Source organism: Marmota marmota, unplaced genomic scaffold (genome assembly GCF_001458135.2).
Source record: "Marmota marmota marmota unplaced genomic scaffold, marMar, whole genome shotgun sequence".
Taxonomy (NCBI): domain Eukaryota; kingdom Metazoa; phylum Chordata; class Mammalia; order Rodentia; family Sciuridae; genus Marmota; species Marmota marmota.
Window position 1 is genome coordinate 14,544,166 of NW_026000057.1, and position 15,602 is coordinate 14,559,767.

General features: G+C 34.8%; 1 protein-coding gene across 4 annotated transcripts in view; it reads left to right on the plus strand.

The window, feature by feature from the left end:
- The first annotated feature begins 6 nt into the window (after positions 1-6).
- The window catches only part of Gria2 (glutamate ionotropic receptor AMPA type subunit 2), a 142,061-nt gene continuing 126,465 nt past the window's right edge, over positions 7-15,602 (plus strand). For 2 of the 4 annotated variants that reach the window (XM_015484414.2, XM_048813564.1), the window contains exons 1-2: positions 9-533; positions 1,069-1,209. In XM_015484414.2, the coding sequence (XP_015339900.1) occupies positions 446-533; positions 1,069-1,209 (229 nt within the window). In that variant the 5' untranslated portion in view covers positions 9-445. Of the gene's footprint in view, positions 534-1,068; positions 1,210-15,602 lie in introns of all 4 variants that reach the window. The other 2 variants (XM_015484411.2, XM_015484415.2) reach the window with 2 other exon arrangements.

Below are 15,602 nucleotides of genomic sequence, written 5' to 3' on the forward strand. Positions count from 1 at the left end.
CCTCTCCGTGACTTGCCTGTGTGTGCGCGTGTGTGTATGTGTGTGTGTATGTGTGTGTGTGTGTGTGTGTGCGCGCGCGCGTGAGAGAGAGGAGAGAGGGAGAAGAGAGCGCGAGAGAGGGTGAGTGTGTGTGAGTGCATGGGAGGGTGCTGAATATTCCGAGACACTGGGACTACAGCGGCAGCTCCGCTGAAAACTGCATTCAGCCAGTCTTCCGGACTTCGGGAGCGGGGACAGGGCGCAGGGCTTCAACAAGCCACCAGCAGGACCTGGGAAATAGGGATTCTTCTGCCTCCACTTCAGGTTTTTAGCAGCGTGGTGCTAAACTGCTGTCTCAAAATGCAAAGGATCTAATTTGCTGAGGAAAACGGCCAAAGAAGGAAGAGGAGGAAAAGGAAAAAAAAAAAAGAGGGGGTATTTTGTGGATGCTCTACTTTTCTTGGAAATGCAAAAGATTATGCATATTTCTGTCCTCCTTTCTCCTGTTTTATGGGGACTGATTTTTGGTGTCTCTTCTAACAGCATACAGATAGGTAGGTACCCTTTGTGCTATGCTTTTGAATTGTGCATAATTTGGTGGTAATCTTTGTTCACAGTGGACAAATTAATTCATGTCATGTAGACTTATGTCATACCTTGACTGCATTCCAGATTTATACTACCTAGAATATACATGATTTTCTTAGGATGAAGCAAAGGGAAACGACTGTGCCTTTGATACAATAGAGGAAAAGGTCTTCTCATTTCTGACCCCCAAATTTTACTAATTCTGCCTTAACGACATCTCCCAGTTTGCTCAGATTCTCTAGGGGTCTGAATGCCAAGCTTGTGATGATGAGTAAAAGCGAACGTTTCTGGCCACCTACCTTGCCCTCAAGATTCTCATTAGTGTCTTGACCCTTTGGCTACCTTTTGGACGTTCGACCCCGGCTGCCCGATTCTGTAGATGGGTTTATTCGGCCTATTAAAGCGAATAAGAGACTCCGGGCTTCTGGGTGCTAGCGGGCTCCCCTCCTCTCCCTCCAGGGCACTGACAAGGTTCTCTTGCTTGGTGTTTGTTCTTTGCAGGGGGGCTGTTTCCAAGGGGCGCCGATCAAGAATACAGTGCATTTCGGGTAGGGATGGTTCAGTTTTCCACTTCGGAGTTCAGACTGACACCCCACATCGACAATTTGGAGGTAGCCAACAGTTTCGCAGTCACCAATGCTTGTAAGTAATGAATATTTATGCCTTTCTGGTGCCGCACGGGGAAAGCTAGCAATGAGAGTATGGGATGGTGTGTGTGTGTGTGTGTGTGTGTGTGTGTGTGTGTGTGTGTTTGTTTCTGTGTGTCAGTGTGTGGGTGTGAGTGACTGCACACGCGCGTGCGTGTGAAGGCATAGAGAGAAGGTGGCTGTAATCTCAGAGACCCCCGCTGGCTGGGGGTATAAACGGGGCGAAAGGCATTGAAGAGTTTGCGCACTAGGGAGTCTGGTGGGGGTTCAAGCTGGGGGCGTCTTTCTTGGGTTCAGGGGGGTCCTCGCCAGTCTTGAGTGCTAAGAGAAGCTGTCCCCGCCCCCTCCCCCGCGCGCCTATTGGCACCTGGCCAACAGAGAACACGCTGTTCCCCAGGGCGCGCTGTCGGGCTGTTGGACAGATCCCACCAGGGACTGCCGGAGCCCTGATGCCTGCCCGGCAGCTGCAGCGAACGCCTGTGTTTGGGGCTTAGATCCGCAGCCTCAGCTCAGGCTTATCCTGTGGCCCCCGGGAGCCCCAGGCTCTTCTCTTCCTCCCGACAAGTTGTTAGAATGGTTCTGGAGTTGGGCTCAGGGCTGTTACATAACGCCCAATCGAGGGGCGCAGCGCAGCAGGAAGCGAGGCCCACGCAGGCAGGCGCAGCCCAGGCCGGGTGGGGAAGTGGGCTGGGGCAGTGGGGAGCTCGGTCCCTTTCTCCACCGAGCTCCGGCCAGAGTTGAAGGGGGCGATTCCGCCCCGGGCGCCGCGGTCTGCTCGCCTGCCGGGCGCGCTTTGTTCCCTGGTAGCCGGGCTCCGGCAAAGGCTGTCAGTGGAAAAGGGGTGGACAACAGTTGAATCCAGCCGAGTTTTAAAATCTGAAGTAGTCGCTGATCAGCCATTTTAGTCTTTGCAGTTCTCCATATTAGTCCTTCCACTCTGCTCAGTGCTCGGGGACTCGCGAGGAAGCTCCATCAAGGCTTCAAATAAAGTAATAGAAACCAAGCGATTAGGTGTCTGAAAGGTTCAATGGAAAGGCTGGCGGCCCTTTCCCCGGATTCGCGCCCCCGCCGGCGTGGGCAGTGCAGCCGGCGCCACTGTACCTTCCTGCCGGGTTCCCAGAGCTGCCATCATTTCCTGCCGGCTGGGCTGGGGCGATTCTCTCCTGCCGTGATGTTCGCAGTTCTTATTTCGTAGGTAATCATTTTGGGGAGATTTGCAGATGCCTTACTTCCCACTTTGGCTACAGTGTAAAGGAGCTAGCGGAAAATTACCACAGGAAAAGCCCCACTGCAGCGATCCCACATTAGACAAACAACTGGTTGTCATTCCACTTCCTCATATTAAGCTTTGATCATGCATTCGATGGTTTGGCTTGATTATAATGTCAGGAACATCATCAACTCATTTTGCAACTGCTGTCACCCGGATGAATGAAGAACTGAATAATTTCCTTTGAGTGATAGAACAGGGGCATTATTGTGTCATATTAGATGACCAGAATCCAATTTTTCTTGAGGGACCGATTTAAGGTTTCAATGCTGTTTTCTTCAAATGCTGATGTTACAGGAGAACGATCTGTCTCTCTCTCTCTCTCTCTCTCTCTCTCTCTCTCTCTCTCTCTCTCTCAGACAAAGTTGATTTGCGGCTTCAAAAAATGTCATAGAAGAATATATCAGAAAATTGTAGTCATAGCAGACACACACACACACACACACACACTCACACACTCACACACACACTCCCTGCTTTAAATTTTAAAGGCTTTCTTGCTTGACCTATTTACCTACCAGAATTAGACTATTGGTTTGGTATCATGAAGTTTCCATTTTTCCTAAATTAGAAGTTCAATATGCAACCCTGTTGAGTAACTATATTTAATTGTATACTAGTGTGACAATACTTTGAAAAGAATCCTAAGGGAAGACTACTTTTATTGGGAGGAAGTGGATTTTAGTGTGGACACTTATAAATTTTGAAAATAGTCAGCAACTGAGAAGTTCATTTATTGGAGAAAATACATGAAGGGAGCATTCTGAGAAAATAATAGATATGTCCATTAAACAAAATGAATATTCTTTGATTCCAACACATGTTGAATTACTGTTGGGACTTTGTAAAGAGAAAACATTATAGTTTACCTTAGGATAGGTTTAGTTCCTTGACCTTTGTGTGTGTGTGTGTGTGTGTATGAATGTATATTCATATATGTTTGCAAACATGTTTAACTTTTACAGATCTTACTGAAATAAAATATATGGACAGAATATGTACAAATGTTACACACATACAACTCCATGATTTTTCACAGAATGAACATATTCATGTAATAAATGATCAAATCTTTATTTTGCCCAGACTTTCTGTTTTTCTCAGAAAGTGAAATTGAAATTTAAAAAAAAGTGCATATCTTCAGATCCTAAACTTAACCGGTCATGGATTATTATCCTAGAACGCCGAAATTATTTGGAGGAACTGAATGTATTTTAAAGAACATGAAAATTCAGAATCTCAGCACTTACACTTCCCATGTTGTAAGTAATTTTACGGATTGCTACAGAAAACTAGCAGAGCACTATTACAGAAAAGAGTCCTATGGGACAGAATTTTCTGGAGTTGAAATTGACTTGTTGGGTTAACCACTTCACATATGTGACTCAGTTTCTTTATTCATTTAAGAATTTCAAATCTATGAAATGGGATGTTTTTTCCTCCTTTTTTGGTGCTAAGGACAATAGAAAATATTAGTTTCTCTCTTCTCAAAGAGTGAAAGTGAGGGAGAGATGATTATATAAAGTACAAGCACAAAGTCACTAGTCAAGAAATGAATGGGATCTCCAAAGTCAAATTTACCAAGATGAGTCTTGGGTATTTAATTCCTCCTCAAGCTTTTTCTCCAATGCCTTTCTTTTGTTTTCTTGCCTTTTTAAAGTTGGGGAACCCATAATTTTTCTTATATTAAAGTGGAATTTACAGTATCAGGTACTTTGAGAGTTAAGACCAAAGCATCTTTTCCTCATTTCCACCAAAAACCTAAGAAATTGTGCGCTAATTCCCTTGTTAAATAATGTGTATTGTCATTCAATGCTTATAATTGGGGAGATTGTTCTTCATTTTAGTTAAGCCATAAAAATCCCACTGGGTTAGATTTATATATTAAGAAAGTGGGATTTTATAGTTTCCTGATATAATTTTAACAGAAACGAGATTATTTGTTCACTGATTTAATTTCATTACTGGGATGAAGGAACTTTGTTTGGAATTGTTGAGGTTGACATTAAGTTAAACATCCAAGAAGATCTAATGAATGGGTGGGTTAAGCATATGCAAATGAATTGAAATCATTCTGTTCTGAACTGGGTAAAATGACTAAGTGCATTCCACTGGGCTCCTGTATATCCTTTTTTAGTCAATAGTGAGATGGGAATGGGAATGTACCTGTTCAGTCTTACTTGTTCTGTGAGGAAATAAAGACTGATTTCCTTTTCTCTTTCTTTCTTTCTCCTTCCTCCTTCTTTCCTTTCCTCTTTCCTTTTCATCTTGACTATATACAACACAATTTTTTTAACCCCCTGAGGGTTTTTCAAAGCCTTCATTATGAGAAAATACAAAGCCTATAATCAGAAAGAAACTTGAGACTAACAGAAGCTGAAGCCACTGATGGGCCTCAAGAATTTATTCATTCACTCAATAAATACTTATTGAATGCCTTCTAGTTATCAAGAATAAATGAATGTTTTTCCCTTGGTAACTCAGTTTTTCTAAACTTTTCCCTGTGTTCTAATAGTTTATAATGCTTCAGAGGTTTCAATATCTTTAGTGTGTATTGGCAGCTGAAGGGTTGTTTAAGAACTTTAGCGTGTGTAAAGGCATTCTAGTAGTTCTTAAACGTAAGTAACTTATTACAGTAATAAAATTATGAATTTTTGAGAAAATAATAAATTTGATACTAGTGTTTGTCTACATACCACATGGTTAACTAATAGAATCAACAGCATATTTTAGGAAAATACTACGTATTTTTACATTCTAAATAATTTTAGTAAATTTTGGTGCTATACTAATTAGCAAAAGTAAAAAAAAAACTGTCTGTAATGGTGATAAACATGAGTATTTGATCCCATAGGATTTGGGGGATTAAAGATATTAAATATTGGATTTACTCTTCAAAATCTTCTGAATCTTGATGATTGAATTTGACAAATAGCTATTAGATTAGTTAATGATAATTTAACAATTTTATATTTAATTATTAATTCCATAAAACAAAGTAAATTATAAAAATATTAAATTTTAAAAAACAGAAAATGAAAATCTACTTTTTCTGTAAGCCAGCAGATGGAGATGTTGGAGAAAATATTGTGTTTTATAAAACTGTTGCCTACACTGAATACGAATCCCTTTTAAAATGTTGTAAATGAATTTACTTAGAGAAATTGAGAAAATATAAATGAAATCTAATTTGAAAAGCTTTATTTAAAAGATTGTTTGAGAAACAAAGTTCAGTTCCTCCTTTTAGAAACAGATTACCTTAGATTTTATTTATTAAATAGATCATCCTACATATTGTAGACTTGTTCATAAAGCATTTAGGAACAGAAATGATCATAACTGCTCTTAACAGGGAGAAAGTTTTAAAATTATATTTTTCCCTCTTTTAAACCTTGATTACACAAATACAATTTCTGAGGTATATTTCTTATCATTGAATTGTAGTCACAAAATTTATTTATCATTGGAGAGTATCAAGAAAATAATAAGCATGTACTAAACAGAAATCCAAGGATACCCTTGGTTGAAATACTGTATTTGGGGATGAGAGAAATTATGTATGCAAATAAAAATTCCTGTATGAAATTATGGAAGCTTAAATGAGCAAGAATTTACTCCTGTGAGATCCCTGCCTGAAGTCTTACAAGATTCAATCTGCTGACTCAAGAAGTGTGGAGCATTTCTGTTTCATGTCAAGCATCAAAGTGCTGGGGTTACTGTACTGTGACATTATGACAAGCTGGTGCTGATTTGTGCAGATCTGGGATCCTCTCATAATCTCTTCCAGTAACATTTTGTAAATGTTCAAACTTCCTTGAGCCCAGAAAATTTTGAGAAGGCTGAGAAATAGCAGTTGATTCTTGATTATTCCAGTTGGTGTTTCGGTAAATTGTGTTTTCAGATAATGTGTTTTCTCTTCTTCCTCCTCTTCCTCCTGTTAAAAAAAAAAGTCAATAAACTTACTTAATCTGCAGAACCCATGCTATTTCAGAAAATAAAAAATCTGAATTAAATTAGGGAAGTCTTCTTTTGCAAAAATTTTATAAGTGAGTGAAGGGCACATTATAATAAATGCTGTTGGGTTGTTTATAGTTCTCTGGGTAAATTATATTTCTTTATCAACTTCATTCACTGAAGATTTCCAAGATTCCATTAAAATATTAACTCTTTTATTATGAAAATTTTTGTCAAAATTTCTGAGCTTTTTTCCTCTAATGAGCTAAATAATTGGTAAACCTCTTATAATGCTGTGCCGCTCAGTACAAGAGGAAAATGATTTTCTGAAATTTAAATTAAATTTCAAAATTACCCTTGATGTAGAAAATTTTAAACATCAAACTGTTTTTCAGAACAGATTTTGCAAACTTGGAAAAAAGTGAATGTGGTTCTTAACAGTGGTGTTGATTCTAAGTGTAACAACTGTTATTTTGTTTGTTTGTTTTGTTTTATTCTATCTAAAAATATTTTGTTATTTTTGGTAATCTTAATTTATAGAGTGAGAATATTTAAAAATTAACAAGGAGAATGTAAAATGTGACCTTCCTGAGGGCAGGACAAGCTGCTGTTAACTTTTGTGTTTTTTATAAAACCTATATAAGTTCCTAGGGCATCGAGGCACTGAATTATTTTTTACTTACTAAACACCTTTAATTTTATACTAGACGTTTTGCCATGAAATTATGCTTTTTGAAGTCATAAGTTTACTTTTGTTATACATTTCAATTTCAAAATAAATAATGTGCTTGGTCTCTGCCTCAAATCCTATTTAAACCGAGGTGTAATATATTTATTTTTATTTTCATCTGCAAGTTAGGCATGTTCATAGTCATTATCTTTATACTTAAAGCTATTGAAATGATTTTTAAATATATGCATAATATGAATTTATTTTTTTAATAAATGTTAATTGTTAGGATGATGCAAAAGCCATGCTGTGAGTCCTTTGAAGGCCAGATCTATTCTAAGTACCCTGGTACAGGAATGCTCAGCTTCCATTTTAAGTTTTGATTTTCATAAATGCAGCTATATATCTTCCTTGAGTGGTCACAAATTTATCTGGGAAAAGTCCTTGTTGCCTCCAGCCAGAATATGATATGCCACAATTTTCTATGTTAATTCCTTTAGTGTAATTTTTTTACAAAATGTACAAAATTTAATATATTGTTTTTTCTTTTAGAACATATCTAGGAATGGAATATTTATGGGCATGACTTTATATTGTGGGCCAATTGCTTTATTTGCACTAACGTGTGTGATTATTCTGTATTCATCTGTGTCTCCCCATCACCCACTTTTTGCCTTGGTCTATCTCAAGAGTTGTTTTTCAGTAAGTTTGCATTTTCTTATTTGTATTCTATTAATATATTTTTAAAAGGGAGACACCTGTGCAATAACATATGGAGAAAATTGTCCACATTGCTTGCTACTAATTTATAGCTTAAGGTTAAAGACAGTTTTAAAATTTAGACTCTTGAAATTTATAATTGTCTTTAGCTGAACAAAACAAACAGCTTTGGGAGATGTGAATTTATTATAGAAAGAGATTTTATAAGTAAATAATTTTTTATTTGTAGTTTAAATTTTCATCTTTCATTACATTTCTCAGATGACAGTTTTCTTAGTCTTTTTACTTTGAGTATTCTTCAGAATTTTAATTTATAGACTTATATAATTTGTTCATAACTAAGCAATGTTAATACACTCATTTTTTTCTAATTATTTCAGCACGTAAAATATGGTACAAATTTGGCTGAGTTAAGAAATGGTCTAAATTTTAGTTTGTCTAAAATAATGCAAAAATAACATCTTATTTCTATGATGCTTACTTTATCTTTATGGAAATCAATTTCAAATAATAAATCATTTTGTATTTAATTATTTTATGGTCCCTGGTAGTTTTATTCTGATAAATTTCAGTGGGTCTCTGAAGGTGCCCTTGCAATATAAATATTTTAGTGTTAATCTTTCAAATACCCAAATTATACTGATAGAAATGAGAGAAATATCTTTATGTAAACTGACTACACTCTGTTCTTATTATTAAAATATAGTGGAGTATTATCTGATTATTCTTCATCACTGTAATAGAATATTAGCTACGTCATTTCCAACTTCAGCATAAATTTAATTGAAACTCAAGTTATATAATTTATATAAGAAAGAAATTTTTCTGCCCATAAACCTTTTGTGTCTTGTATTAAATTTTTGAATTAAAAAATAGTTTTGTCTCAAATTTAGCATTCATTTCACAATTACTCCAGCATCAACTATAAGTATATGTCAGTAATTTGATTTTACACATTCTATTTCTTATGCATGAGTAAAAATATAGAATGGGAATATTGAAATAAATATTTTCAGGGTAAGAAACGAATACTTATTCTTCCTCATTGTGGATTGATATTGGCAGATTTCTTAAAATGTGGGAGGGGAAACTGTGGAGCAAAAGGGAAAAACACTTCAGTAGGCTTGGTCACTAGATACGGCTGTAGGAATTTGGATCTGGGAATGTATTCTTTCTCCCTTTCTCTTCTTCCTTCTTTCTTTCCCTGTCTTCCTTCACCCATCCCCTGTCTCTTATACACATCNCTCCTTCCTTCCTTCCTTCCTTCCTTCCTTCCTTCCTTCCTTCCTTCCTTCCCCTCCTCTTCTTACTCCTTCCCTCCCTCCTGAGTATTTGGTAGTAAATTGGAACATTTTAGACATATTTCTCAAGGACTTTATGACAGCTATTTATTGTGAGTTGCATGTTTAAATGGAACTATTTATTTTCATTGAGCCAGATACCACATAAACAGTTCTTGCAATTTTACACTAAAGGGAGAGTCCTCTGCTCCCTAAAGCATCTTTGCTCAATGCACTTTGGCAAATATATGTATGGAAGTGGAGATGGATAGGAGGTGTGTGTGCACTTTGCTGGTTTTCCTTGAAAAGTACATTTCAAATTATGTCATAATTTTGTCTTTATCCATGTCTTCTGTTTGTGAGAAATTAAACAATTTTAATCTGGTTTTAATATATGTATGAAATTGTAATATTTGTTTTGTAATTTCTAAGTAGTTTCATAACTTATAATTCTACTTATTTTTTCAGATTTTGGCTGTTACTAGTTTACAATGTTATTACTCTTTTAGATATAGGAATAAATTTATAGGAGAAAATACAATTCAAATTTGATATCAAGAAACTATGAGGATTGTCATCATAATGATGAATACACAGGTTTTCATCTATGAAAATAAAAAACTACTCTTATTCTTTGCACTTTGTAGCCCTGATGTCCTGGGATACAGATTAGAATTGATTAAGCATCTGCACTCGAAACTGAATTCTAGTCCAACTACTAGATATGTGTCATTTGACAAATTGCTTACCTACATCTCAGTTTCCAACTCTGTGGAAGGGAATCATATGTTACGCATTATTCTGAGGATATGCAATAGTCATCATTAGCAATATGAAATGTGTTTGGCCAAAAGTGTGCATGTGCATACAAGTTAGCAAACTTTTTGATATTGCATCCTGTGTTAGGATCTTTGGAGAATTTTGACGAGCACTTGCTCTGAGAGGCAGAGGAAAAAGCAAAATGCATTTCTAGTTTCTTGTAGGAATCTTCTTTTATTGCTTGTATACCTGTTCAGGACATGTGCTGTTTGGTGACAAAAAAGGATATTTACGAAATAAATCACATAAGCCACACATTTAATGCAGCACATTGTAATGGTTTTTAAAAGCAGACGTGCTGCAACTCAAGTAATAGTGCATTTGCTTTATTGCATATCATTTACATTTCAGGATGTTGAACAACTTACCCTTAGTAGATCACTAAGTGTGTAATTAAGATATTTCAACACTTTTCCAAACTGACTGCATTGTAGATTCCTAACATTTCATTGGACTGAATCAATTAAATTTATTTGTTTAAGTGAAAAGAAGTCAAGAGAACATAAGACTTGAGGACAAGGCAAAGATAGGTTTAAATATAATTAGTAGCTTTATGATACAATGCATGGTTTTGCTCTAAGATAAAGCTCAGTTTCCTTATTAAACCTAATAATATTATTAGGGATATTAAATGAGAAAATAAATATCTGAATTAATTTTTCATCAATGTTTCCAGTATTCTTGTATTCCACTTGCTGGAAGCTGGACATTGTGCTCAGAGTGAGGGAGAAGAATAAAATGGAAGTCCCTATCTTAGAGAATTTATAGATTTTATAACTTGAATACTCACATATCACTTCTATTTTCCAAACATGTTCATATATTTTGTGGTAGTTCTGTAAGGATTATAGAATAAGTGGAATTAGTTTTTAAAAAATATTTTTTAGTTGTGGTTGGACACAGTACCTTTATTTTATTTATTTATTTTTATGTGGTGCTGAGGATTGAACCCAAGGCCTTGCACAAGATAGGCTCATGCTCTATCACTGAGCCACAACCACAACCCCTGGAATTACTTTTATATCCATTTCTAGATGGGAATACAGAAATTTCAATGAGTTGCCCTGCTTTTACTTGGGAAGAATTTGCCCAGAAAACCAGTTGGCTATGTTCTGAGCCAGAGCCTCTATCAGTCTCAGTTGATGGTGTAGCTAGTTGATTAGCACAGGCAATTGTGGATTAAAATTATAGGTCCAACATTCACTTTGTGACTTTTTGTAAATTATTTAAACTTTGTAGTAGTGTGTGTCCTCTCTGTAAAATAGGAATCATTATAACACCTGCCTCATGAGGTTATTGTTGTATTTAAATTACAATGGTTGTCCTGTATAATTTAGTGATTAATATCCCTAATTTCAGTGATTCTGATTCTCGAGTGCATATTAGTCACATGCTTTAGGTGCACCGAGGTGAAGGCCACTAACAGTTTTTTATGTAATTATCATAATAATGGGCTTTAATAAAACCATTCAAGCTAATATTAGAAACAAGTATTTAATATTAAGCATTTTTAGGAAACTGGCGAGCATGCACATTTGACAAGAACTTTGTTGTGTCCTTGATCCACAACTCCCCATTCCCTAAGATCAACAGATCAACTGCAAGAACTGAAAATCATGCATAAAATAATGTACATTCTGTTTTAACATTTAACATTAATATCTAATGCCCTTCAGTTATCACTTCCACCATTAGTATATTCAAGCAATAAAAATGAAGTGATGCATTTTCCACAAGTGGAATGACATTGAACATCCGTCAGGTTCCCAATGGACTTTTTTCCTGAGGATCCCTGTCTGCATCTTGTTGCTAGTGCTAGTTGGCTTGCCCCCTGTCATCCTCCTCACACATTTCTTCCCCAGAATGAATAAAAAAGCTCGGTTTTCCTGGCTGCAGTCTGTTGAAAGGTCTGGAAGGTTTTTTTTTTTTTTTTTTTTTGAAAAATGCACATGATTACGTGGTCTGAAATTACTTCCTTTGGGAAACAGAGATGGGAACAGGAAATGCAGCCACTGATAATGAGTAAGAATAAGAATGACCTACATATTAGCTAAACATATTTTATAGTTTATAAAATATTCACTACCTCATTCTGTGTTGACTCTCATTATTCTGCTGTTGTTTATATATTGCAGTTAATAGGAACCATATAAACTCTAATAAGATAGTTTAGTAAGAATTGGGGTCAAAATTACTCAGTGAAACTACATCTATATATTCAAAAAACAAATTATATTGATGATTCTGAATTTGGGAGGGAGGTTGAATGCCCTATATAAAATAAACCACTTATCTTCAAAGTGATTATACTATCCTGTTTGTATCCAACTAAAAACTTATCACAGGATAGTCTTCTTTCTTTTATTGTTCTTCAAACTTTTAGTATAAGCCTGTTATATGTTAATCACTTTAGTAATGTCTAAAGTGACAATAAGTTAAGGTTTCTGTATTGGAAATTACTCATGGGTGTGAAGTATTTTCTTTATAGTAAAACAATTCATTAATCTAGCTTAGCCAGATGATTTTCCTATTAAGTTAGAATGTATAGTACAGTTGCTATTTCTAGATCATTTATAAATACCATTCTATGCCTTGAAACTAGACCTAAATACAAGTATTTTAAAAGCAGAACTGACAATTCAAAACTTGACCAGAAAACATAAAAATGATTCGGGTGGCAGGTGAATACTGATTAATGTCACTCACAGATCTATCAAAAGCAGTTTCAATTTTTTGGTTTATATTTGGAGAAGATGATTTATGATTTATATCTTATTTTGCATATGATTTTTCCCTTTTCATTGCCAAAGTATTTTTAATTTATACTAGTTTGAACTGGTATAGACTGCAGAAATTATTGCTTGCTCTTTACATAAATGAATATATGTAGATTAAAATATTTAACTATAATAAACACTATTTCAGATTGTTACTGAAGAAGCTAGTTGTAAATTTTACGTTAATAGGTTTTACAACATATTAGAATTGTTGATGACTATGAGTATTTAGAATAATGTAAGAAATACGAATACCTTGCTAACATCTCTTACACTATTAAAACAGCTTTTATGTAACCTTAACTTTTATTTTTAAAGCAGTTTGAGAATTTCTGGGAGAAAATCATGATTATTTTTAAAAATTGATGCATTTTAACATAAAATAATAGTATAAAATATTTATTTATAATAATTTGTTGGTATTGTGGGAGATTTAAAATTTAAAATGTGCAGTAATTTTGAATTAACATTCTTAAGGTATGTATATTTTTCATTTTAAAAATTATTATGAAAATAATTATACATATGGTATTTTACAAACCACTACAAAAGGGATATAATAAATCCTTATTTATTTATTTATTTTTTTACTGGTTATTTTTGGTTATCCAGGATAGTTCAATCGTTTTGAAATAAAAATCTTTTTGAGTCTTTCTTCCACCACAAATCCATTTCTCTGAGATAACTACTAGCAGTGGTTTCTGGAAGTTGGTGTGTAATATGTACTATTCTATATCTTGATTGTTCCTTGCTTAACAAAAACCAGAGTGTATCTTTTACCTGAACAAAGATTTTCCTCTTTCTTTTTATTTATTGCAAAGTAGTCTGTTGTTTATCCTGCATTTTATTGATGATTACCTTATTTTTCTCTATTTTATTTTATTATATTTTTGGTACTGGAGATTGATCCCAGGTCTTCACACATGGGGAGAAACCACTTTATCACTGGGCTACACCCTAGCTTCCTCTTTTAATAACATATGAAAGTGGGTTTGTAGAACAAATTACAATGAGCGAAATAATTTGTAGTCAAAAAGTATTTGCATTTTGTGTAAATATTCAAAAAGCATATCAATTTCTAGTCCTACTTAGAGTGTATGAATGTATCTGTTTTCTGCCTACTGTAAGTGGTGATGTTTGTCATTAAACTTTTTAAAATTTTGCTATTGTTTCATTACTTACATTTAAAATGGAAACATCGTTTTTTTTGTGTGTGTGTACAAATGTGTGTACACAGTTGTTCATAGTTTTGCTCAGTTTTCTTTCTTTGGATGTGATATCCGTTTATTGTGAGTTTATTTATTACTCACTGATACATGTATTAAAGTAACAGATGCTTTGTTGATTGCAGCCACTTTACCCAGTATTGTGTACCCAATTTCAAAATTGCTTTGTTGCTTGGAATTTTTGTGCCTTGCTCCCCAAAGCTTCTCCTATTTCAGATTATTTAAAGAAGAAAAAAAAACTGCCTGTAATTTTATTTAACAATTTCTTGATACAAAATAAATTTTGATTTATTTGTATTATTTGATTATTAAAGGGGGAATGTATCTTAATTTTTTCCCTCATAAGTTAGATAGTTGTCACAGCATATATTAAAATATCCAGTTTTCCTTTATTGATTTTAAATCAATCAAGTTTTCTTTTTAAATAAATAGTTCTTCAAGGAGTTAAAAACAAGGTGGGAATTTAAACAAGAAATGAAATAAACAGATTGAATCTACTATCAGCAGAGGAATGTAAAGTCATGAAGACATTCCTGAGCAGAGATGTTGTCATAAATTGAGCTTTTATGTTACAGGGATCTCAGATCAATAAAAGAGCATACCAAATTTTGAACATTAACTGAGCCCAGAGGGATAAATAAAAGATTTTGTTATGTTTTTTGGCTTGTGTCACAACACTGATAACACTTAAATGGACTGCTACTTTTGCATATTACTTCAAAGGTAATTCAGTGTATCAATATATATGTTCACAAATAGACTATTAAAACTAAACACCATAGTTCACATGCAATAAAGAAAGGTAAAGGTGTAGTGGTACAAACCTGTAATCCCAGCAGTTTGGGAGGCTGGGGCAGGAGGATCACAAGTTCAAGACCAACCTCAGCAACTTAGTGAGGCCCTAAATAACTTAGTAAGATCCCATCTCAAAATAACAAATAAAAATAATAAAATAATTATTTTATTATACTATACAATAATATAAAGGGCTGGGGATGTGGCTCAGTGGTAAAGTGCCCCTTTGTTTATTCTCTGTACAAGAAAAAAAAGATAAAGGTACTCATATACTCATGGCCTTATTAAATAATGTACAGTTTCCTCCCCTGTTTTGAAAATCAATAATTTGTTCTAACTAAAGCCAAATATCAACCGGTGTTTGATAAATCTGATTTAGACTGGAATACTAAACATAATGCTAAACTATTGCTTGCACGAATATACTTTCAGCCCACTTATGGTGCAGGACATGAACTATATATTTTTTTCAGAATATCAGGATAATGTGTAAATTTGAAACTACTTCATTTTGTGCAAATAAAAGGATTAAAAATATTACAAGAGATTTATGGACTTACTGAATGGGGCAAAATGTGATCAAGGGCCCTGAAGTGTGTTTTCTAATATTTTGCCTTTCCATAAACATAAGAGTGGGAAGATTTTTATCTTTCCACATAAAATTTTCCCTTTTGCTACTGAGAATTGCACCCAGGGTTGTTTTACCACTGAGTTACATCCTCAGCACTTTTTCTATTTTATTTTGAGGCAGGGTCTCACTAAATTGCCTCTGCTGGCTTTGAACTCGTGGTCCTCCTGCTTCAGTGTCCAAGTTGCTGATATTATAGACATTTGCCATCATGCCTGGCCTCAATATGATTTAATACAATATATTTCA